We start from the raw sequence: 26848 nt of genomic DNA, 5'->3' as shown, positions 1-26848 counted from the left end.
GATATTCATCTGATGAATCTGTATACTAAATTTCATTTCAGTATGTAGCAACGGTTGCAAAGAAAATGAACAGAAACTGCAGATAATTGGAATTTTTCTAAAGCAGTTAAGCCAAAGGGGCAAAACTGTTAAAATATATATACACAAACACAATTTGGCCTAGATTTTACCTGATAAATCTGTATACTAAATTTCATTTCTAAAATAATAATATTCTGCAAAGAATAATGTAAGGGAAACTGCAAATAATGGAATTTTTCTAAGTCCAAGGGGCATAACTCTGTCAAAAAAGGGGCGATCATATCCAAAACAGAAGTTGGTCTAGATATTCATCTGACATGTCTGTATACCAAATTCCATTTCAGTATGTGCATTGGTTGTGATAGAAAATCAACGCCTGAAAACACAGCCAAAAATCGGAACGACATACCTGACCAAAAATTATGTATGCAGTAAAATGTCTAAAAAGAGATTAAAATATGCCCTCCCTTCTTCAAAGGGGGGCATAAAAAGAAACGTGAAAACTTTTAGTTTAGATTAGTTTAGTTTAGTTTAGAAATGAAAGCGGTTAAGCTAAACTAAAGGTTTTCGCATTTCTTTTTTAAAAAGATTTACCTGTTAAAATATATATACACAAACATCTAGCGAGCCTACATTTCACCATAAATGAGAATTACATTTTCAGATTTTATTATATGCTGCTTTTTTACCATCCAATAAACAAAATATAGGAATTTATTCAGACATAGGTCATACTTCACAGTACACAATAGATTTTCCGTAATTCAATGTGTCCGCGAACTTTTCTAATGTACAAGCACAGAGCTGAAAAAAAACTTAGAATTCCAAAGGATGTACTATGATTATTTTCCATTCATTACAGTTCAACCCCTTTAATCAGATTCAGGTTGAAACAAGAAAAGGCTTTTAAATTTGAAAAATACTCATACCAGTAAATCAAAGATTATAAACTCTGTTAAATGTTACATATTTAAGTGAGAAAAAAATCTTCATATCAAAAATGTTCTGGTAGTGTGTAAATCTAAAGGTAAATCCATGTAAGTTTGGTTTGTTTTGTTTAAGATTTAAAGATTTAGAACATGGACCTGCTCTTGATGTTCTGGAAAATGTTGGTTGGATCATTCAGGTAGGTCAGATGGAACATCTCACACATTTCAATGCAAATTTGGTCACCAGATGCAAATCTTTAATTGTATGTTGTTTTACGTCCCATTCAAGAATTTTTCACTCATATGGAGACGCCACCATTTTGGTGAAGGGCTTCAACTTTTGACCTTTACGCGACACTCAAGGCCACTGAACAGTGAGGCTTCTTTAATGTGCCAACGATTGTTGTGACATGGGACCACTGTTTCTAAAGTCTCACCCAAAGGAACTGCAACTTTCATTTCAAAAGCTGAGCACATGGTAAAGGAACAGTTGCTACGTTTTGTTTATTGACTTAGGTTGGCCGCAATTAAGATGCGAACTCATGACCTCCTGATCATGGAGTGAGCGCTCTACCGCAGGTGCAATTCATATACCCAAGATATACTGTTGAAACAGTTAACTTTACCTCATTTGACTTATAGTTCCAGTCCATGCTAACAGTTGTGCCAGTCTTAACCTTCACTGTACATGTGAGCTCAAAGTCTTCCCCTAATACAATCTCCTTATCCCCAGGAGGTAGTATATAGGGACTTGGTGGAGCACTACCACCTACAAAAGGAGTAACAAAGATACATGTATCCAAAGAACAAGGTTCCCCTTGGGCCTCTTTTGGCCCTGTGAATTTCTGAAAAATCAAAACTGCTCATTTTAGTTGAAAATATGTTAAATTTTACTTGGACCCTTGGTGACTTCATATCAAACAAGAGTCCCAAGGGCCTTGAATTGCTCTTCTGATAAATTGTACAATCTATTACTTATACAGTATAATTTGTCCAAACCGGCTACCGCCAGTTCCATAAAATTTGGCCGGTTTAGACAGAATCCGGAGTGCAGGAAAAATGCAGGAAAATGTTAGTTTTGAAAATTTTGTTGTTTATTTACAAGTTCATTATTATACATAATATAAAATATAATTAAATGATGAAATCAATCAATATTTTGGAGTCTAGAAATTATAAAATAGTCCCTTATGACTTACTGTATTTTCTTGTTTTTTCACGAAGTTTAAAAGTCGGGTGAAATGTTAGTAAAAACCTAAATCAAAATCTACAGGCACGCATAATATAGGCCTACTATATATCAAGCGAATCATGTTTTGCTTGTCAAAGAGCTCATTCAGTGTAAAAACAGTAATGCACAATTATTTAAGATGTGCTAATTATTAGATTGAACTTTTAATTTTTATGTAAAAAATTACGTCTTCCCCCACAGTGGTTTGGCGCCATTTTGAAATGCGTTCGATTTTCGATCCCGATTTACATATTGATTTGTAAATCGCGTACATATTTATTTTTTGTATTTTTGTTATAATGTGGTAAAAGGATCGAGTTAAAACAAAATTATTTTTTTTAATTGTAATTCAATCATATACTAGTAATTTTTTTTTCAACTGAACTGTGTCACCGCCGCATTTCAATGAGTTCGTTTCATGGCACTGCTAATGTAAACACATATTATCAAATCCATCACGAAAGGTGTTAATTGCTTTGAAGTAACTCAGGTGTGGCCGGATTAGAGGAAATAATTACCGTTAATTATGAGCAGCTGGGACCAGTATGGCCGTTCGGAATACAGAATAGACAGTATCCGGACTACACAGAATTTTTTCTAATGAATTTGTTTAAGAAGTTCATGGGACTAAAATTTATAGACGGAATGGACAAAAATCCGGAGTACTCAGAGTCCGGATTAGACAAATTTTACTGTATTAATATTGAAGCCTCTAAATATCCTAAGACTCAAGATGCATCAACTGACAAAGTTTAATGATTCTTACCCAGTTAAGACTGAAGATATTTCAATATAACTATAAAATACCACAAGTAGGTCATGCTGACCTACTTTTAAATTGAAATTTTCTGAGGACTTAAGATGCATTAATTGACAAGGATTAATGATTCTAAGTACCCAAGTATTCAAAAGTAATTCACCATGACCTACTTTTTGGTCAACATTCTTCGAAAACCCAAGATGCATCAACTGACAAAGTTCGATGATTCTAAGCCTATAAGTACTTAAGATAATTAAAATAAAGCAATAAAATATCAAAAGTAGATCACTGTGACCGTTTTCTGAAGACCCAAAATGCATTAGCTGACAAAGTTTGATGATCATACATCTTAAAGTATTCAGAATACGCCTTTAAAACAATTTGAAAACCAATGCCTGCAAAATGTAAAAAGTAGGTCACAGTGACCTACTTTTTCATAAATATGTTTTAAGGCCTCAAGTTGCATCAAATTACAAGAATTCGTGATTCTAAACCTCTCAGTTTCTGAATTGATGGGATTAAATGTTTTAGAAAAGATAAGCCATAAAATTCAAAAAGTAGGTCACAGTGACCTAATTTTAAGTTGACATTGTTCAACAACCCAAGATACATCAACTGACAAATTTTGATGATCATAGGCTTTTAAAAGTGTCCAAAATATGTCTCAAAATCAATTTCAAAACAAATACCTGCAAAATTAAACTAGAACTGTCCAAACGGGACAAAATACCCTCCGCTGGGTTTTTCAGAATTAAGTTTTTCCATAATAAAGATATGTATCAAACACGAATTATGAAATTTTTCTTCCAGTGACCTTAAACTTCCCCAAATGACCTTGGGTCTAGGTCATGACACACCCTTGGGTCATGGGCAATCTTTGTGTGAAATGAGAACCTACCAAGTTTATCCATTAAAGATATGTATCAAACATGAATTTTGAAATTTTTCTTCCAGTGACCTTGAACTTCCCCAAATGATCTTGGGTCAAGGTCATGACACACCCTTGGGTCATGGGCAATCTTTGTGTGAAATGAGAACCAACCAAGTTTATCCATAAGAAAGATATGGACCGGACACGAATTATGAAATTTTTCTTCCAGTGACCTTGAACTTGCCCAAATGACCTTGGGTCAAGGTCATGACACACCCTTAGGTCATGAGCAATCTTAGTGTGGAGTAGTAGATTCTAATGTCCCTCTGTAAGAAAGATATGGACCGGACACGATTGCACAGACAGATGGACAGACGGACAGCTAGACAGACAAGGTGATTCCTATATACCCCCCCAAACTTCGTTTGCGGGGGGTATAAAAAATAGGTCACCATGACCTACTTTTGAGTTAATATGATGTGAAGTCCTATGATGCATCAACTTACAAAATTTGATGATTATAGTCTTTATAGTAAGCAAATTATCAATGTTTTTATAAAGTAAAAATTTTGGTCAACTTTGAGGTGACCTTGAGACCACGCCCTTTGCCCCAGGGTAATTCCCCATGCAAATTTTAATCTTCAACCTATCCTGATCCTTGTATGTAAGTTTGGTGAAAATCTGCCTCGTGGTTCTGGAGAAGAATTTTTAGCAACCAGTAATTTTTGTTTTATTTTCCTGGTTATCTCCCCTTCTTTAAGGGTCCCAACCCTAGTTTTAGTATAATAGTAGCCCTTGGGCCAAAGATACCCTGTGACAAATTTGACAGTGATTGGCCAAAGGGTTCTTGAGTTATGGCCCATTTTCTAAAAAGTTTACGCACACCGCACAAATGGCCATAGCATTAGCTCTTTGAACCTTTGGCTCAGAAGAGCTAATAAAATTGACGTAATTTTTTCTCTTGTCCATGTATTATGACGTCATGAATTGCATCATTTTCCTCAAATCATGAAAATTTCTTTAAAAAAGGCAAAAATTTTAAGCCCTTTTTGAATATTTTGCATAACCCCAACTTCTAATTTGAATTGTTTAACTACCAGTATATAATGAAAGACCTGTTTCAGAAAATATCCAATCCATGAAACAACTTTTAGATTGTGGGGAGGGATCATATTTTAATCAACAGTTGGTGCTCAAATTCACTCATTTTCTTCAAAATTCAAGAACATTGAAGTTTCACATAGCCTGAGTATCAAAACTTGGACTCTTAGAGAATTCTTTTTATAGGAAATGAAAGCACTAAGTCTCCACATTATGTTAATGTTTGAAATGGGATGTAAGGACTTGGTCAGTTAATTGGTATGATGACAGGGCCATTTTATGGAATTAGTGAACCTACCTCTTTAAATTGGTATGATGACAGGGCCATTTTATGGAATTAGTGAACCTACCTCTTTAAAAAGTGTTTTTTATTCTTAACTGGATTTTTTATTTGTTATTTATACATGTATACAAAAAATGAGATAAGAATCTTTATTTTCTTGTAGATGGTGGGTATGTTACCTCTGTAATTTATGTAAAAATTGCGAACATCTGTCTTTTGGTTCTTGGTGGCATTACACTTAAACATCCCTGCCAACCGCAAATTTGGAAACTCAATTATAAATCCAATTTTGGGGTCATATACAATGCCGTTTTCCTCCAGAGACACTTGTACCCCTCCACCTCGCCACAGTTCGACCTTGGCTTCAGGGTCAGACACATTACAGGCAAGTATCAAGGTAACAAACTGATAGGCATTAACAAAATACGGGTAGGATCTGTTTTGAAGCAGGAATAAATTGTCCTCATCTGTAGAAAACAATTAAAAAAAAAGAAATCAGAATATGTATGTCTAAAGCTAAAACTCAAAATTGGCAATAACATACACAGATATATACAGTTTAATTTCAATTTTTAAGAGACTTGTTACCAAAGGCATACGCTCTTCCATGGTCTCTGCTAACCCCAACTTTGTGAACATGATAATTAATGTTTGAGTTTAGTTTATAAACTTAATATTTTGTTGTTATGAACTCCTAATGTCTCTTTATATAATGAAAGGGCACTACAAAACATTCCTTGAAAATGAGCACATTTCTGAGAAGTTGGTTTCTCACACGAATAAAAGTTGGTTTACAGTAGTTTCTATTTTTCAGATTTTGTGGTTATTATATGAGCTTCTAATGTTTCTTTATAATGAAAGGGCACTGCAAAACATTAAAGGAAGTATTGTACAAATTTCTAATCAGACTTCCATTATTTCCTGATTATTATACAACATCATTAAAAGTTAAATCTGTACAATTAACTTATCATCATTAAACACAAAACCTTTAAATTTTTGGTAGGATTTGACCAATTCAATTACATGTACTGTGAAATCGCTAATTTGTGTGTGGGGTGTGTGTGGTAATTTTGTGGTTTTCAAGGTAAGAAAAGACACATGAATTTATGTCCTGGTGTAAATGCTGTTGTCTTGGTTCATCCATGTGTACAAATTAAATTCCTATCAAAGATCAAATCTTTTTCCTATTGGGCGGGGCAAACCACAAAAATTGGACTTCCTGGAAAATATAATGTAAACCAGATTTAATACAGATACTTTCTTACAATTTGCATGTTTAAATATATGTCATGGACTATTAATTTTCAATCAAAGTTTTTTTTCCATCTGTTGTAAAGGATATAAAAGACTTAGGACAGAGCTTGATCAATTTGGTAAATTGATAAACTACATCAGTTTGTCCTTCACCCATGTAGCTGACTCACCTCTGACATAGATGTACTTGCTGGTGTAAATGCTGTTGTCTTGGTACTGACAGAAGTATTCCCCCGTGTACAGGTAGTCAGGGTTACTGAATACATTAAGATTTCTCCAAACTGTTACTGGATGAATTTAAGATGGGGTAAAATTGTTTGCAAGTGTAAAACTGCGAAAATAAAGTGCGGCAAATATATAATAATTTTTCATCATAATTAGAGATATAAATATATGTCATTGAGTTGTTAAAATTCATTTCAAAATGAGTGCATTCTTCATTATATTTGTACCTGAGAGCTCAATATAAGAATGGCTTTCATAACAATTAAAGATATGTGAGAAATACAAATTTACATTATCAAGGAAATATATACTACTGATTGAAATTATAAGTGGACATTTTAGTGAGATGCAAATTTAGCAATTTGTCTTTGAAAATTGGTATTCTATTTTTAGTGAGAAGTAATTTTAGCCATTTTAATATGCTCACTTAAACTACTTGCTGTTTGTTTTTCTCCATTCAAATTTAGGTTAATTGGGAAAAAACAACACAAAATTGATTTTCACAAAAACAGAACATTCTTAAAAAATGCATTTTTCATGTGAACAACTCTTACTTTCAAACAGGGAAAAAGTAAGAGTTAATTCTAAGGAATCTTGACTACTAATTTGGTTCAATGTCGAAGGATTTCTCGTCAACACCTTAACATATACTTACAGACAGGAAGTGTTAAGTAAGTACTTGAGTCAGATAAACACGCTGACTGAAAAACTATCAAATGACGGAAAGTATACGATGATTTCAAGTAAAGTTGTCCTAATTATTGTACAATAACATGAATGCTTTAGTTGTGACACAAAGTCCTTAGAATTCCTTGGTCAAATCTTCTTCTTTTCTGGAGAATGAAAACAGAGTGTTCTCAAATCTACTGTTCAAATTTCACCTGGTTGATGAGAGTATGATACATGAAGAAATTCATCATTATTATAATAATAATAATGATTGTTTTTATATAGCGCCTTTTTAGCATAAATGCTACTCAAAGCGCTTTACAATACATTATTACCCCAGCAGACCATAACAATCCAGAATCTTTCTCAGTGCAAGCTGCTGTTAAGGCGCTAGAACACTAACATTCTGACAATATCTTTCACTGTCTATAGCCAGGTTTTTGGTTTTCATATAGCGCCTTTTTAGCATAAATGCTACTCAAAGCGCTTTACAATACATTATTACTCCACTCCAGCAGACCATAACAATCCAGAATCTTTCTCAGTGTAAGCTGCCGTTAAGGCACTAGGCCAAGCTTAAAAAATTCTTTGTTTGCAGTTGCCGACCTTTAATTTTTAGACTGGGTAGGTAGGTAGGTTTTCTTTTCTTTTTTTTTTTTCCTTCAGATTTTTGTTATATAACATAAAATAAAGTTTTTATACATGAATAAGCTCCACTCTTGGTATAAACTAATGATTGATGAAGACAAAAATTGAAAATGAAACAGTTTTAATATCCTGAAATATTGGGGGGAAAAAAATAATATTACAAAATGGCTAAAAAAAAAAGTTTGGGTCGGATGCATTTTCAGTGGGTTGGTAGGCAACCGCAAACAAACAATATTTTATTTTAGGCCTTAGAACACTAACATTCTAACAATATCTTTCACTGTCTATAGCCAGGTTTTTGGTTTTCATATAGCGCCTTTTTAGCATAAATGCTACTCAAGGCGCTTTACAATACATTATTACCCAAGCAGACCTAAATAATCCAGAATCTTTCTCAGTGTAAGCTGCCGTTAAGGCGCTAGAACACTAACATTCTGACAATATCTTTCACTGTCTATAGCCAGGTACCCCTTTTACACTTGGGTGGAGTGAGGAAATTCATGTAAAGTGCCTTTCCCTAGGACACAACGTCGACTTGCCGTGGCCAGGATTCGAACTCACAACCTTTCGGTTTGGAGTCTGGCACCTTAACCACTAGATTACAGATGCCACTACTACCATAATGGTCATGAATATAGACTTCTGATTTATGACGATTATCAACCTATAACTAACACTGTTTTTATTAAACTATGGAGAACAAGAAACTATTTCTCCTGGAACTAAAAGCTTTATCATGTAATAAACGTTAATGATTTCTACATGATGCGATTCAACATAAATTGAATTATTACAAAGACTTTGATTGACTGCAGCTGATATATAATCTCAGAAGCTGAAAAAACTAACCACCTCTGGTAAATTTGTTTACCTCTAAAAACAAAAGCAATTCCAGGAACTTATGCCAGTGTTTAGCAATACACAATTTACTTACTTAAATATAAAGATAATTGAAGAAACAAACCAGAAGTCTCTGTCGAGACTGAAGCTCTACTAGTTTGTACTTATTACGAAGGAGGAGAAAAGTAGCAGTTGGGACTAATGTTCATCAAAATCAAAAAAATGATAAATAGAACTGTGCATCTGAGTGTAGTCTACTTCTGTGCAAAAATATATTGAAATCAGAACAAAACTATAGGAGGAATAGCATTTTGAAACAATTTCACAGAAATTTCTATTTTTAGTAACCACAGCAACATTGTTCGTCGAAATCAAAAACCGATATACAGAATATGTAACTTAGTGTAGTCTTCTTGCGTGCCAAGTTATATTGAAATCAGACCAAAACTGTAGGAGGAGTAGTATTTTGAAACAGAAATTTCTTTTTTTAGTAACCACGGCAACACCGTTCATCAAATCAAAAACCAATATACACAGAATTATGTATCTTAGTAAAGTCTACTTGTGTGCCAAGTTATATAAAAAATCAGACCAAAACTGTAGGAGGAGTAGCATTTTGAAACAATTTCAAAAAAATTTCTATTTTCAGTAACCACGGCAACACCGTTCGTCAAAATCAAAAACCGATACACAGAATTATGTATTTTAGTAAAGTCTACTTGTGTGCCAAGTTATATTGAAATCAGACCAAAACTGTAGGAGGAGTAGCATTTTGAAAAATTGTTTACAGACGTACAGCTAGACAGACAGACAGACGGACGCCGGACGCATTATTATTGCATAAGCTCTTCTGGTCTCTGACCAGTAGAGCTAAAAATTACTTGATGGTTAAAAGGTGAGGTTAATAATTTTCAAGAGTATGACTTTGTGAAATTGGATGGAACTTAATAGTTTGGGTAATAGGACAAATTAACTGAATTGAAATATGATGTACATGTATTTGATCATCATTTGCAGGCTCTAAGGTCTTAGGCTGTTGATGATCAGCCAGGGGAGGAATTCCACTTTTTATAAAAATTAAAATGTTGCAGCTGTAGATTCTGTATCATTCCAATGCTCTGCATCCCCTTGAAAGTGTTCCAATTAATCGCATCACTGTTTTTTTTTCAATGGTCGTTTTTTTTTTTGGTACCAAACTAATTGATAAACATTGCTATGGGTCTGTTTTGAGTTTTTGTCTCTAACACTATTATCTCCAAGAAAATATTTACTATGCATGTTACTGTCTAAAGAAATGAATTATGTATCAGGTTGATCAATCTCAACTCTGCCTTTCAATCTATGAGATTGATCTACCTGCTATAGTTTTATAGACCATGTAGACAGTAACAAACCTTATAAGAGTTAGTGTACCTATAAATACTTACAGCCCTTAGTTTGCCCCTCTGTATGATTAGTGTGACAGGGTAGTCTCCGAAACATTCTATGGTGAAGTTTTCCCCACTGTTCAAGATCAGGTCTCCCGTACTTGTGTGGATCGTGTCATTTTCTGATCCCGGACTGCTCTCCTTAGCAGGAAAAATCTCCATGTCTGGTCTTGGGTTAGATGATATGACACGTTTAAACTCTGTAAAACATCAATATTAACAAGTTAATCTTTTTAACTATTAAGACATTTTTTTATAAATTGTCTGTGATTCTTGATCACTATGATTGACTAGAGTACTGTAGACGTACTTTTTTCCACGGGGTCATAATTCCACGGAATCTTAATTTCTGTTTAATCCGCGGGTAGAAAATTACGCGGATTTTCAAGATTGTCACTATATGCCTTACATTTATATTAAGTATGCTTGGACAAATTTTCGCGGAAAATTTGTGACCGCTTACATAGCGTAAATTAATACCCTGCGGAAAAAAGTACTTCTACAGTATTCAAATTATAAAGGCACATTAAAGATCAAGTACATGTATCATTTAAGAAGCCCTTAGAATGACATTGTTAACTAACTTTTATTAGTTTGTGAGAAATATCCCTGTCAGTTTTAGGACCTTCTACAACTCTCATATGACATTTTTCTATGCAAAACATTTTTTTTAATGGTGTACTCATGAAGACTGATTCTTCAGTTACTAAAATTGATAGTCATGCAAACACATATTTCAAACTGGCAAATCATTAATAAAAGTTGTCACGAATAATAACTGGTTTATTAAAGTATACTATGCATGGTGACAATTAAGATAAATTTAATATAAAATTTTCAAAAATCTACAGAAGTTTTCAATTTTACCTGGGTTCTTTCATTGCCAAAGCTAATAAGTATTGGTAATACATTTAAAAATTTAAACAGGAAAATCTGGATTGTGATACACAAGAAAAAAAATTAAGGAAAACAACAAAGAATGTTTCAATTAGTGTTCAAGGGCAATTCCTTTTGATGTACTTCTTACAGATGCATGTCTGCATTGTATTCCACACCTGCAGCTGTGGAGTCTCCACGCGAAGGTGAGATTCTGTCTGTGAGGTGCGTAAATCTACCTCTTATAACAACTCATAAACAAAAAACGTCACCTAATGAAGAAACAAGTTTGGCTAAATCTCAAGAGCTCTAGAGTGGAGTGGTGTTAATTATAACTCCATATGCATCTCTTAGCTACATTATGCCCAGTCTACTGAAGTTTGTTATTATTTTGCCCAGACTATACTGAAAATGTATCAGATGGTATAAACCGTATAATGCTTACTTTGTTTTGAGAAATTTTTTTCAGCTCTCTGAATAAAATATTTTCTTGAGCTGATTTTGTAATTTACAAGTAATTAGTCCTAATCTATATAAATATTTTAATACTAATAATGAATACAATTTATTCAGTTGATATTAGTAAATGAGTGTTTTTGATTCACTGAAAACACTAGAAATAATGTAACCATAGAATACAAATGCCCACTTGTAAAATGATACATTCATATTCCTAGCTACCCCGGTATTATCAAAACAAATAAACATTATTTCTTTAGGTCTTAAGCAATAAAATACCGTGAAAAAATAATGTGGCACGTTAGATACATATGTACGAGTACATGTACATAGTGTTGATTCATTCTTTCCAAGCATGTGATTAAGGGGATGAAGGATGTATGGTCACGTGACTCAGTTGATTTACGTCATAATCTCTGATAAAATATGTACAAAACGAGATTGAAACCACAGTACTTGTATAATTTTTTTACTGTTTGTTTGCGTTCACCATCTAGTATAAAAATATCTGAAAACATTCAAAATTTCTTGCAAATATAATCAAATTACGGAATAGATTAATCCACTCTGACGTTTTTTTTACTCTGCGCGTCCAATGCGTCTTTGACGTCATAGTGGATCTCTTTAAAACGTTCAGTAAGATCATACACGGTAAAAACGGGTAGTATAAAATCATAAAAACGGGCCATAATATGTACATAGTAGGGTATTTTGTAAATTTCAGAACGCAAAAAATATTTTTACATGGTTGTTGACGGAAAAGTTCTGTGGGTTTGTCTTATTTCGCTTATTTCCGGAATGTGTGACGTCATAGTTGGGTTTTCCCGTACTCGAGAAATGTAAACATGACACGTTTTTCTCATGATCATGACTCGTTTAACTTTGCCCCGTGCAATATTGAGCTCAGCTTCACCAATCGATATTTTTACAGTTAATCAATACAATGACGACCTTGAACTTCGACGTAAATTTTCAAATATTGAATGATAGGATTTTTTGCAAATTAATTTTTTTATGGTTTAAGTTGTCCTAAAAAAGTCGTAAATTTCCGTCTCCAGATGTGGTGTTACAAAAGATTCTTGCTTTTTCGAATTTTTAACCCTATTCATACTCTAAAATATTTTAAAAGACACATTTCCGCTGGTATATTTTTTATCTATGGTGAAAAATTTCAATTATCGACCGAGTAATGGACCCAGAAACACGGAGAATAAAAACTCCGCTCAGACACTGTGGGGTATGGTATTTGTCACTCAATATCTCAGAAATAAGTCTAGAAACCTATTGATATGTCTGCTTTATAGTATGTAGGACATACTAAATAAGATATATACAAAATATGAACAAAATTAAATGACAGGTATTTTTTCAGCTAAAGGTCCTTCATCCCCTTAAATGCTATATTTTTTTTGTTCCTGTTCATTCTCTTTATAATGCAGAAAATTTATTCACAATCTGTCTAAATAGCATATTTTTTTAAAGTTAATATTACCTAAAAATGGTATTTTTAAAACGTTAAAATGGTTGACACAGGGGAAATGCTCTCATAATAGTGGTAAAACAAGCATACCATATTCTTAGAACAGTGCAAAAATGGGGCAGTAGTCAGGCAGTGAAGGGGGGGAGGAGCTTATTCTCAGACAGTCAGAAAATACTCCAGGGTTTTTTTGGGGGGGGGGGGGGGGAGAAAATGGTATCTCAATCTAACATAATTTAAAAAAAACAGACTGTTAGATTTGTTTTTATACTTACTACACTATGTGACTAAGAGTTTGTGTAGCAGATCTACTTGTAATGTTAATTAAATTAAAGCATATCTCATTGACATTGAATGCTTGTCGAGCTCATTCCAAGGTCAACTAATTTTCTTAAATTTTGAATTTCACAAAAAACTTGTGAAAATAATTGTGTAGTACACTTTCATTGGTTTGTATTGAATAAAGAAAATAAATGCTATCACTTTTTCTTGTTGAAACAATCATTTAAAGACTCATTTTTAGACATTTATTCTTTGTCATGCATTCATATGAAATTGTCTGTGTCTACAACTTAAAAAAAGAATGTGTAAAATGTCATTTAAACTACAACTTCTTGTTAATATCATAAAAACAATGATGTTGTTTACATATTATCACAGTTTTAACTTTTTTACAATTATCTAAAATACAGCATTAAAAGCAATAGTATGTAATTTGATGAGAGCTTTTTACAATTATCTAAAATACAGCATTAAAAGCAATAGGGTCTTTCTTAAATTATCAAGATAATTTTCACACACCCTAAAAGACATAAGCCATCTGGACATCTCATATTGCTCTTGCCTAACGCAATATTACAACTCAAACAAAATTTATCATAAATTAAAATTTATATATTTTCTATCAACAACCTTTACCTTTTTCCAAATATTCTTTTATCAATCCTGCAATTCTAAAACACTGTAGGCCCTTGATATGTCAGTCATTCATTGGCAAAGAGTACAAAAATTCTACTGAGCTTCAGTAAACCAACCCTGGAGCTTTAGTCCTGAGTGACCAAGTCAGGGTGTTCTGAATCTTGGATAAACTTCATTTCCAAAATGTATGCAATCCATTACAAAACAGAAAGCTCATGTATTTGTTACACTGCAATTCCAGAGGCCACACATTTGGACTCACCTGTACAGTTTTTCATCACCCAGATCACACTGTCATTTCATGGGACATACATTAGGACTCACCTGTACAGTTCTTCCCCACCCAGATTGAGGTACAGGTACAATGGTAATCTCCATGTGTGTTAGTACAAGTGCCGCCATGTTCACAAGGAAAATTCAAGCATTCATTTGTGTCTATCCAAATAAAAAAAAAACATTCTAATTGCATCAGAGTTACAATGTAAATTAAACTGGTTTAGAAAGAGACTTTCTCTCAATAGAAGAGACATATAAATTTTGGCATATATTTGACCATCTGTCTGTTTATGGGTTTGTGATCATTTCTCAAAAGAATCATATATTGAATTGCATTATTTCTTATGACCATGAAATATTGTGTCAAGGTTATGTAACAAAAATCAAGGTCACTGAGGAATAAGATGGTAAAATGAGGTATAAACTGGCACAATTTGAATTATTTGCTCATGATGCACTGGTGTGCTATCATCTTGTCTCAAGGTCAAGGTCACTTAAGCCAAGGGATACAGAATGTAAAGGCAATAAATCTGAAAACCTTTCTCATTATGAATTATTAGGAGAATGTTGATATCATGTTAAAGAGCAACAAGACAAAAAAGAGTACCATATACATGTACTAAAAATGTGCACCCAGCAATGTTCATCTGAATTTGTTTAACTGCCTTTGAAGAAATGACTGAAGTGCACACCCAGTTATTAGAAAACATATAAAGAAGAACATTCTTTCAAAGTGTTTACTGGGTTTTAGACTGTCCCTATTTCTGTCCTTAATTACAGTTACTTTATTCCAAACATCGATATCTATTTCAAATTGGTCATTTAATTAAACACCTTGAAATCAAAGTAAATTTAAGCAATAGTCCAATTCTACCCTAGACGTCACAAATGGGAAAATTTATAGAGACAAGTAACATTTACAATGAGTCACTTGGACAATTATGTCATGAATATAGATGATTTTTACCTCCCAAATTCAATTAAATGCATGCATGCACGTTGGCCAGTCTCTATTTCCAATGAACTATAAGTGAGTTAAAATGTAAATTTATCACACAGTATTGAACTTAGACTGTAATAAAAATGTGATAAAAAATATGACTGACCTAGATATCAGAAATAAGTGGTGGTTATATTAATATTTAGAATATGTTCAATATGACACAGGCATTTAATGTCATAATTATGTAGATTACAATAAATGTTCAGTAATTGCCATTTTTATTTTATTAATCATTTTCCCCACATTGGATGATATGATTAGTTTGCTGTTGGACTGAATTGATTCTAATCTCTGATGAGGGATTAGGTCTAGAGCTCTGTAGTGAGATTACAATAATCAGTAACACTGTAGCCCTTTATTGAAGTCTTTGTGAAGCCATTAACATGGTACATGTGGTAACCAGTGACATAGAATATACAGGTAAAATATGATAGCCCTATAGCTCTAACTGATCAAAAGTTATAGGCAGAGTTAAAGCACACAGACAGACAGATGGACAGAGCAAAAACTACATGACTTCCTAATCCATAACAATTGTAAAGTTTTTCACCAGAAATCTATGAGAGCTCAAATCTAGGTAATAAGCAACTGTAATTATCATATAAATTAACAATCTAATTAAAATTAGATGTTCAGCTTTTACATCAAAAAAAGGTTTAATTGGTGACTAACTCTAAGTAGTAATAGTAATATGCTAAATATTTATACATCATAATTATCATATAAATTAATCAGTTTGTACAGATAAATGAGAGGAGTACTAACCTAATTCACAGAAATCACCACTCCACTGAGGAAGGCAAACACAAGTAAAGTTACCATTGGTATCTGTACATACGCCATCTTTGTGACAAGGTCTTTTTGAGCAATCAGTATCTTCCACTGAAACTGAAAAGAAAATATACAAATAGTAATACAGATTTCTAATGAAATGTGGATGCATGAAAAGGGGAAATTTACTTCCTAATCAAGATAAGGAGCAAAGTGCAAGGGATGTACACTCCTCCATGGCTCCTGATCCCACCTCTGATGTTTTGGGAGTCATTGTTTGCTCTGTTCCTAATATGTATTGTTTGAATGGACTTTTTCAGTATCTCCATATTTCATTAAAGATTCTTCTCAGATACTAACTGTACACAATAATTATTTTTTACACTTGCACTTAAAAATATTGACACTGAGTTTATCTGCCATCTCTAATGGAATGGCAAAAATATAATGGAAACAGAATCTGTTTGTTTTTGAAGAAATAGAAAATTTGATGCAGATGGTACACACTGTGCTAATGATAGATACAAATTAATGTCATATCTTTGAGAAGAACATCAGTGCTTCTAAGACAATTATTTCATTCAAGTAAATAGTTTAATAAAGCCTGCACATGCATGAAGGAGATATCATTTTCATATGAAGCTATTTTGTATTTTGGTAAATATGATGTTAAAACCAGCATTCCATTTCATTTGCCAGACCCAAAATGTTTTCACAAGTCCCAAGGTGAGAACATCAAAAGCTTAAAAGATTACAGTCTAAACATACATCAATATCTAATTGAAATCCCATGAGGATGTGCCGCAAATATATGGAAAACTAATACTATATCCTCCTAAAATTCAAACTGAGGGATTTCAAACTTTAAATGTAAACATAGGTAAGGATTAGGAATCCCAGCATCTGTTAATAGATCTAGCTCGAGCAGTGTGATTGATTGTTATTTTAAATGTTGCACAAACTGATCTTGTGCGTAACACACACAGATAAGAGGATACAGTGAACGCGGAGTCTGGTATGCTGCGATCTCTTCAGCAAAACATTAGTTTTAAACCAGAAATTTTTTTGGGTAGATAAAAATCTTTTCTGAAAGAAGAGGGGAGTTGTAGGAAATAAGAATCAAGTGGCACAAGATGGGAAAAGCTTTGGGTTAACAAGGTTAATCAGCTGGTTATTAACAGGAATGTATGGAGTACCTCGGCCTGTATAGCTGTGTAAAAATATGTCTTTTACCAACATAAAGATTTTTTTTATACTTAATTGACAGTACATTGTAAATAAATAAATTGCAAGATACAAACAATGAAATATTGTGTCACTGTCAAACAGCAGAACAAAAGACTACTAATATTATAGTACTGTAAAAAGATTAGTAATAGTACACTGTAATATTTTGAGAATCTAAAATATTAATCGTGAAGACATGCAAGTATACTTCGTTTTGCCTTAATTACTGATTCATTTTGATTTCCAATTATCTATGATCATGTTGAATATGAAATATGATAGTAGTTTTAAATTGATGGTATTTCTTAGGACGTATACTTTAGTGTAGTTTTCAAGAGATTTCTATCCCCAGCCAGGCCCCTAAATCACATTTCCTCTTCCCTCATCTTAATGTTACAAAACCCACAGACAACTTGTAAAGACAGGAAATGGCAGACCCACTTAAAGTTTAATCCAGTACATCAGGTCAAAAATGCACACCACTGGGAGGCACATACACATGAAATGATGGCCAGGAACAAACCCCACCACAATAAAATATGCTGGAATTGGTCATCCATGACCATTTCCTCTCGGCTTGTTTACCTGTGTACAATACAGTGTGTGGAACATGAAAGATGACTTTTGAACTGATCAGTAAATAAAATCTTCTTATAGAAATGTTACAGATATGTACATCTTATAGCACAGTGCACTCTTAGAATATAGAATGAAAACAGAATTATAGCATAAGTGCTTAGCTAAAAGTGATCACACCATACACAGATTATAAAAGTTTAAATTAACAAATTAATTCATTCAATAAATGTATCAAAGAAACAATATCTGATTAAGTTGGATTAATTATCTTTTGTAAAGATTTTTTTTTTTACTTTTTCAAATCACAAACAGTCATCTGATCATAAGACCATGTTTCTATTACAGTCTTTTATGGAATAAAATTTCTTTTCCACATGTCAACATTTCCTACACATGCTAAACAAGAGAAGAGAAACTTAGATAAGATTTTTACAACTTAGCCTACCTCTTGATTATTCGAATTCATAAGAAAAATGTCATTGATGTTTCAGTTTCATGACAAAGTATGTCAATAATACCTCGGATGTTTTGATTTTTATTTGTTTTATATATTATTTACCTGACAGGTAAAACGTAAATTCTCACCTGACTGACCCCACACTGCCCCTAGTACCACTGCAGTCACACAGACTGTCACAAAACTCCCCATCAATAAATTATATCCTAGAAATTCTCAGTATCAACCATCTCCAATATTTGCATCCAAAACTAATCACTAGCCTAGTATACACTTAAATGAGTCAAGCCCTCTCAAAATACATGAACGATGAAGTAGCACAGGAAAGGAAATGTACTGAGGGAGTTCCGAAATTGTCTGGAGTTCTCTGCCCTTGATTTTTTTTTTTTTTTTTTTTTTGCTTTCTTTTTGGTGGGGGGTCACTAAAACAGATGATACGAAATAAAACATGCTCTTTAATTAAAAAAAATATTTGATTCCCCTCAATCTTCTCGCAAAAATGAATTATACCAAATGCAAGGATAGAAGAAAAAAATTATACGAATCAATTGAAGAACGACTGTTATAAGAATAAAGAAACAACATGGCGTCCACAGTAAGTTTTCGTGACTGAGCAGTTTTAGTTTTAAGCAAATAATATGTTTTAATTACTTCAGCAAGTCATTAAAACTAACCAGTTTTACGTTTTTATAGATTCGAAATGTAGATACAAACCCAGAATGGCAAACTGTGTAAAAGAAATGGCTCACAATCATTTGATTAGCCAATCTTTATAGATTTACGCACCATTTCTTGGTTTAGCCATATCGCTTAATTATCAATATCACACATCAGTCTAATATGTGTCATAATCATTTGATTTAGCTTTGAGTTCTTGCACTATGCTCTCTATTTTAGCCATATCGCTTAATTATCATTGTCACACATCAATCTAATATGAGTCTATAGAGACTGCTTTGAGTTACTCACTGTGCTATCTGTTTTAAGAAACTCCAAATGATGAGATATAAAAGATACAGTAATTTAAACATTACATCAAAAATGTAAAAAATTTGAGCATTAAATCAAAATTTCAGATTAAAGCAGGGATCATGATTATAGTGAAAATTAATATTCGATCCATCAAGGTTCTTTGCAAAGCTCTATTTCATATTTCATATCATGTTAATAGCGAGCGCAGCGAGCGTGGGATATAATAGTCGTAACTGCGATATAATACAACGCCTGGGCTATAAATTTACACTGCATAAATTGAAATTTTTTGAGTTTGGCAATAAATATCCACAATGCAACGCTTAGCACACAACGCTAAAAACGTTCTTTTGCGAGAATAAGAACAAAAAAGTTTTTCTGCAACCCTACAGTTTGATAAAATTGTTGCAGAAGTTAAGGAATTCCAACGGATCATCATTTAAAATCAATGGCCTTACAGGCCTGAAATTGTCAACAAAAGTTATTCCTTTTTAAGTGTCCTAATGCGCTTAATGTCATGTGCGGTTTGACAGCCCAAATAAAAATTTTAAGTTTTGCGCTCGCCTTAACCCATTGTCATACATATTATTCTGTAGCCTTCTAGGTCTTTTGATGAATTAACATTTAACCATATTTTTGAAAATGTTTATAGACCATAATGCTACAGATCAATAATGCGTGTAAAAACAGAGGAAATTCGGAATGATATTTTTTGCGCATTTTGTCAGGCAAATTTCTCTGTGCAACATTCCCAGAATTCCTTTCACTACCCAATGTCCTTTGCGCGAATAAATCAAAAATAGCCAAAAAAAATATGTATATTTTATCCACCTACCAACCATTTATAGTTATATATTATATTTATATTTATATCAACAGGCAATAAACTCGCTTGAAGTGAATTTTCAGCAATCTAACATGTAATTTTAATCAACCGATATGCTAATTAAGTCATGAAGGGTTGGTGAAATAGATAAATAAATAAACAATAACTTAAAGCATAAAAAGCTTTCAGAATTGTAGAGTCTTTCAAAGAAACAAAAAATAACTCTGCAATGTTTTTCCCCAAAATTGTGCTAGGTCTACAGTTTAAACCAGACCTTTTTTTTGCATTACGCGTTTCCGTAGCGTTATGTCAAAGACAAATATATAAAACCGTAGCACTACAGATCTGCAGCTATGCGACTTGATGTTTGAAGTGGCTGATCTTTTTTATTAATAAGTGTTTTGATGTATTACTGGATATTCACTTTTGGTCACACCGTAAAACATATTAAACATTGGTATCTAAAAATGCTTTTACGGGATAAAAATTTCTACTTTTAATTAGACCTTTTCATGAAGTTAAAGAACATTGAAGCACATTCTTGAGGCAATTTTTCTGAAAAGTTGCATGAAAAGAAAACCAGAAGTGGCAAAATGTTTGTTTTTTTTTTTCAGTTATAGGCTACAACACAAAAGTGTGTGCTCTGGCTAGCTCCTTTGTTTATCAATGCATACAGATTAGCTTCTTTGTAATATATATTTAATGATAACATAGATGTGAATTCAGCGTGCAAAATGTACAAACCATGTACATTAAAGGAAATCACATCTCGCCTGAATGCACACAGCTGACTAGGATACATTAGTCTGGAGTAGTTAGATGCAAAATCACTGGAAATTACATAAGATAGGTTTATACCAGGAAAGATAAAGTGTTGGTGAAGATATCACAATCAATAAAATCCAGATCAATAGTTCATTTGATGATGACAGCATCATGGCTGTCAGAGAATTGTGGGCAAGTGAGACCCCTGAATTGTTCTTAGTTGGACTGTTGGTGCTTTATAATTAGGGTACAGCAACTCTCATAATGTTTTATTTTACAGAGTATTCCCTACCCCTCAGTAAGACCTCAGCCTGATGGCTCCCATGAGATCAAGTTACCAGAGGGACCCTATGGAGTACCAGACATGATGCTGAATGGGTAAATATATCATATTAAAGTGGCTCTGTAGCAGTACAAATCACCACCATGTCATGTACAGGATGATTTTCCTTGTTTTTTCCTTGTTCCATCAGATTTTAATCAATTCATTGCAAACTACTCTTCCCAATAAATATTATAACAAGCCTGTTAGCTAAACTATAAGTGAAATCCTATATTTTCCTTGGTGTTTAATTCTGCATGATTCTTTACCATTATCTGTGTAAATTTATTTGTAATCTTTTCACATTATCTTCTTCTCCTCCTGAACTACTACTTGGCCAATTTCTACAACTTGCCACAAAGCATTCTATGGAGAAAAGATCCAAGTTTGTTTGAATGAAATACCAGTTTCTCTCTTAAAGGTAGAAAATTAAGAATTCATAAAAATCTACTGGCATTTTTCAGAAATCTTCTCAAGAACCACTGGTGTCACCTGTGTGGCGCAGTGGTAAGGGCATCTGCCCTAGAGTCACAGAGAAAGGAGTTGATCCTTCCGTCATGGGTTTGAATCCCGCTGTGGGATGTGGAAACCTTTCCATCAGTAGAATCATAACAATTTTCATTTAGCATGCATTTGCATGTCAAGAAAACAATTTGTGGAGAAAAAATAAAATGCATTGTTTTATATTTCTATTTCTTACTCTATTGGACATAGAGTTAATGATCTTATGCCGAAAAGATTTTTTTTCAGTCACTTTAACCTATTTCAAATTATTTTAATAAGTCTAAAGTCATTTGTTCCTTGAATGGACAATTCACAAAAAATCCTTTTTCTTTTTTTAATTCAATTTTTTCTTGCTTCCAGAATACAGTCCAGCAGATCTAAACTTGGGACAGTTCACCCTTTGGAATATTCAGAAAAACATGTGAGTAGAATAAGTAACTCAGCTATTTATATCTAAAAATTATATATAAAATATTAACACATATGAGCAGAATAAATTACTCAGCTATTTATATCTATAAATTAATATTCATATATAAATTACATGTATAAAATTTATATTTTAAAAAAAATGGTCATTTATAATATCAATGTCTTTTTAAGTAACTTTTCTGAAATGAGACCAAATTTGAATTTTTAAAGTTTTTTAGTTCAGGTTTTAAATTATTGTAATCTGTGCTTCTTTTATTTCAGTGGCAGGAAAACAAAGTTAAAATGGACTTTGCAATGTTGAGAAATACACAAGGAATCCATATGCCACTAAGATTACAGATGGAAAGGAACGTAGCCCAAAAAGTATTTATTTATTTTAATATTTATTAATCATACATGTTAACTCTACCGATTTAGGCAGGAGTCTACCGCTTTTTTACTCCATCTCCCGCCTACCGATTTTATGTGTAAATCTACCGCTTTTCTACAAAAATTTCATCTAAAGTACTTTTGGTTCGCTTGGGTATCCATTTTTGAAGCCACTCATAATGAAATCTCGTTAGATATCGCGTGATTTGACCCGAAATCGTACAAACGCTTTTTTTGGTACCGATGTGTACATAGATTTCAAGCACGTATTTGACAACGACAACAGCACAAAATCAGTGATTACATTGGTTACGATAAATTTCGTTGACATTACTGCCATGAAAAAAGGAGATACAGCATTTTAGAATTGGATGAAAACCTTTGACATCGTCTATAAAACTACAGGAGCTCACAATTTAATCAATAAAGTCAATAGAAATCACTTGATTGACCAAGCCATGAGGCACATCTCTACTTTCGTTTTCGATCATTGCGGGAAATCCAATTTATTTAACGAAAGATAGGGATTAGTTTTAGATCTAGATTAAACTTTGTCATCATTTGTTGTGTTTGAAAACTGAATGAACATTCAGAATTATTGCTTCTTGGCTATATACTCTTCAAAAGGCTGTTAAGTAGCCAATCATAGCAAAATGATGAACATAAAAAATATTGAATATGTATAATTTATGTCAAATTTAATGTGTTTCTGTCTATTTCTTTGCAATAGATATTTAAGATTAATAATTGTATTTTCATGTAAAACCATACATGTATATTACATGCAATATATCTTCATAAATCCAAGCATAAAACAACGCGCGCAATGCTACCGCTTTCGAGGTCGAAATCTCCCTATTTTTCATCACAATAGGTTAACATGTATGTATTAATGCAATGATCCAGTGCAATAAAATATTATAATATCCATTAAAAAATATTCAATAGACATATCATGTGCCTTGATGATGTACTTTATTATCCCAAGCCTTGGATAGGGAATAGAAATATACAACAAGTTGGATAAAATGTCACATATAACCAAAAACCATGGGAAATTCTTTTCAAATAGATACTTTCGTAAATCTATAAATATTTGACATGAGGCCAAGATAAATAAATAGTATGTTTCCTATTCCAACGTGTGATAAAATAGGGTAGGTTGGGAAAACATTTTATTGGCAACCATGCTGCCATCCCCTCCCCTGGGAAATCGCTGTCATAATGCTAGGTTAGAAATCTTTTTCCGATTGATTTGCATATGATATGCATTTTCTCAAACACAGAAGTGATCAAAATTGGGATTAATGATAGTAAAACTGGAATAGTTTACTCCTGGAAAGATATTGGCAAAAAAGTTGTCCAGGGTCAGCTCCTATATTTTATGGTCAGTCGGGGAACCAGAAACACACAATTTATTTATTTAGGCCTAATTGAATTCACACAAAAATATTTTAACATTACAGCTATGGATAGGAAATTGATATCCTATGAGCTATATTCATTTTAAAAAAGAGTAAACATATGATGAATATTATTACAGTATAGGTGTACTACCGGTATGTAGTATTAAACGGGGTAATTTTTACTACTTAATTCAGAGGGATTAATGTTGTTTTTATTTACAGAATGACTAAGAAGATGAACCTTTTTTTTTTTCAGGTAAACAGACTACCAGGGATGCACAGTTCTCATTTAATGAGCGACATTTTATCTGGACGAGATGAAATTATTGACTTTGAGGATATTCTTAACAGTAAGTCTATTGCCACAATACTTATGAACAATTGTATTATGTGTGTCCCTTCCAAAACCATTAGAGATAAAGTATTGTGTATATCTCCCAAAACCATAATGACCAATTTTTTTTCATGTATGTCTGCCCGAAACCATTTTGAACAATTGTATCTCCCAAAACCAACTTGAAAGAATGTATCATACGTGTCCCTCCCTACACCATTATGGACAATCAATTGTGCGCATCTTCTGAAACCAGTATGGACAAGTTTCAAAAGGCATTTTAAAAAGGCACATAAATTTTATGGCAAATTTGAACATTTATTTGAAAAACAGATATCTGACTGATTAATGAGATAGTTACTGAGTATTTTATGGGATATTTTATTTTTCTAAATGACCCGAACTTTTCAGTGACAAAATATTTTGTTCTTAAGAAGTCGCATGGATCATGAAAATTCTGTCTCTATGATTTAAACTGCCATTTTCAATTAAAAAAGAAGAAGGTCTTGTATAAATATGGGAATTTTTTTTTTCAATCATATACGAAGGAAATGTATCAGTATTGCCTACAGTCTTTCAGAAAACATTTTTTTTTAAATATTGTTTACCTCTTCTTTAAGATTATTTTAACATGAACATAGGTAGCTGGGTTACACATGTATATTTTGAATTGAATGCTGTAGAAATGTCTTATTTTCTACATAACTCTGTTACTGCTGTAAAGTACAGGAAAAATTAAGTTTAAATTCAATTATGATGTCATAATGGTGATGGCACTAAAAAGTCAGTCTAAACTCATTTAATTTCATTACCGTATAAGTGGAAATTTTAGCGAGACGCAAATTTAGCGATTTGTCCATGAAAATGGGTATTTAATTTTTAGCGAAAAGTAATTTTAGTGACATTAAAAATCTCACTTAAGAGGACATTACAAATAAAACACAATTAATTTTTAGCGATATTCAATTTTAGCAATCTCAGCACCCTCGCTAATAATGCCAAAATGAAATCCTCGCTAAAAATTCTGCTTATACAGTATTTAGATATAGGGGATGATAGGGGATATATGATGACAGAGGATGATTTACTAGATCTTGACTTTACTGACAAAGAGACAGACTTACTGACAGTGTTGAGCAGAAGTAATACTGTTCTCAGTCTCTCTGAGAAACAGTGAATGACATCCTAGCAAGGGAGACTGCAGAATCACCTTTTGGGGCATAATTATGCAGTTTATGCAGTTTAAAAAAAAGGAAAATTTTACAATGACTGTATGTTTGCTGCCTTATGTGCCACCTGGCACAAAGAGGCCTAAGTAAGTAAGTAAGTACGTTTAGTGATTTATCCATTTTAAATACACAAGTAGATAAGGATAAAGGATTAACTTGATTGATGCCTGTACTCACTTGACTGATTCTTACTTTCAGATCCAGCTGACTGTGAGGCAGTAGGGGACGTACATCTACTGGTGGAGAGGAAATCTGGGATACTGTAGCTAGTGTTGAAGACCTTCATCTGTAAATTATCTGACTTACCACAGGAGGCCTGGTGTGCTTTCTCTCTGAAATGAACAGTTTAAGAGTTGTCATTTTCATCTACACATTGTACACTTTGTGATTTGTACTGTTCTTTAAATAAATCAATGTCCTCTGATTTTATGCTTTTTTTTTTATTTTTTTTATTTTTTTACATTTTGACAATCTGTCATTATCCCCTTTTTGTTGCCATATTAACCTGTTGTGTGTGTCTTCATCCCCTGACTGGTGCCACATTAACCTGTTGTGTGTGTCATTATCCCCTGACTGGTGCCACATTAACCTGTTGTGTGTGTCATTATCCATTGACTGGTGCCTCATGAACCTGTTATGTGTGTCATTATCTCCTGACTGGTGCCACATTAACCTGTAGTGTATGGCATTATCCATTGACTGGTGTGTGTAGTGTATGGCTGACTGGTGCCACATTAACCTGTATGTAATTATCCCCTGTGGTGTGTGTGTGTGTGTCATTATCCCCTGACTAGTGCTTCATGAACCTGTGGTGTGTGGCATTTCACCTGACTGGTGCCACATTAACCAGTTGTGTGGTGCATTATCAAATGACTGGTGCCACATTAACCAGTTGTATGTGGCATTTCACCTGACTGGTGCCTCATGAACCTGTTGTGTTTGTCATTATCCCCTGACTGGTGCCACATTAACCTGTTGTGTGTGTCATTATCCACTGACTGGTGCCTCATGAACCTGTTGTGTGTGTCATTATCCCCTGACTGGTGCCACATTAACCTGTTGTGTGTGTCATTATCCACTGACTGGTGCCACATTAACCAGTTGTGTTTGTCATTATCCCGTGACTGGTGCCACATTAACCTGTTGTGTGTGTCATTATCCACTGACTGGTGCCTTGTGAACCTGTTGTGTGTGTCATTATCCCCTGACTGGTGCCACATTAACCTGTAGTGTGTGTCATTATCCCATGACTGGTGCCACATTAACCTGTTGTGTGTGGCATTATCCCCTGACTGGTGCCACATTAACCTGTTGTGTGTGTCATTATCCCCTGACTGGTGCCACATTAACCTGTTGTGTGTGTCATTATCCCCTGACTGGTGCC

At 33.3% G+C, this 26848-nt stretch overlaps 2 protein-coding genes across 2 annotated transcripts in view; one reads left to right on the top strand and one right to left on the bottom strand.

The window, feature by feature from the left end:
* LOC134239372 (vascular endothelial growth factor receptor 1-like) overlaps positions 1–18633 on the bottom strand; it is a 28666-nt gene extending 10033 nt beyond the window's left edge. The window contains exons 1-7 of the mRNA XM_062721551.1: positions 18434–18633; positions 16037–16159; positions 14317–14427; positions 10249–10462; positions 6624–6709; positions 5376–5663; positions 1577–1719 (exon numbers count right to left, since the gene is read on the bottom strand). Coding sequence (XP_062577535.1) covers positions 1577–1719; positions 5376–5663; positions 6624–6709; positions 10249–10462; positions 14317–14427; positions 16037–16159; positions 18434–18497 — 1029 coding nt within the window. The 5' untranslated portion in view covers positions 18498–18633. The remainder of the gene's footprint in view (positions 1–1576; positions 1720–5375; positions 5664–6623; positions 6710–10248; positions 10463–14316; positions 14428–16036; positions 16160–18433) is intronic.
* Positions 18634–18754: 121 nt separating this feature from the next.
* LOC134239365 (proteasome maturation protein-like) lies at positions 18755–25888 on the top strand. The gene is made up of 6 exons (XM_062721544.1): positions 18755–18900; positions 21149–21246; positions 22055–22115; positions 22388–22489; positions 24158–24251; positions 25663–25888. Exons 1-6 carry the CDS (start codon positions 18889–18891, stop codon positions 25728–25730), a joined length of 435 nt encoding a protein of 144 aa, XP_062577528.1. The 5' UTR covers positions 18755–18888; the 3' UTR covers positions 25731–25888.
* The last annotated feature ends 960 nt before the right edge of the window (positions 25889–26848 follow it).

Source organism: Saccostrea cucullata, unplaced genomic scaffold, assembly GCF_032062105.1.
Source record: "Saccostrea cucullata isolate Sc308-1 unplaced genomic scaffold, CSIRO_AGI_Scuc_v1 ctg135, whole genome shotgun sequence".
In the NCBI taxonomy this organism is placed as follows: Eukaryota; Metazoa; Mollusca; class Bivalvia; order Ostreida; family Ostreidae; genus Saccostrea; species Saccostrea cuccullata.
This window is presented reverse-complemented; position numbering and strand designations above follow the sequence as displayed.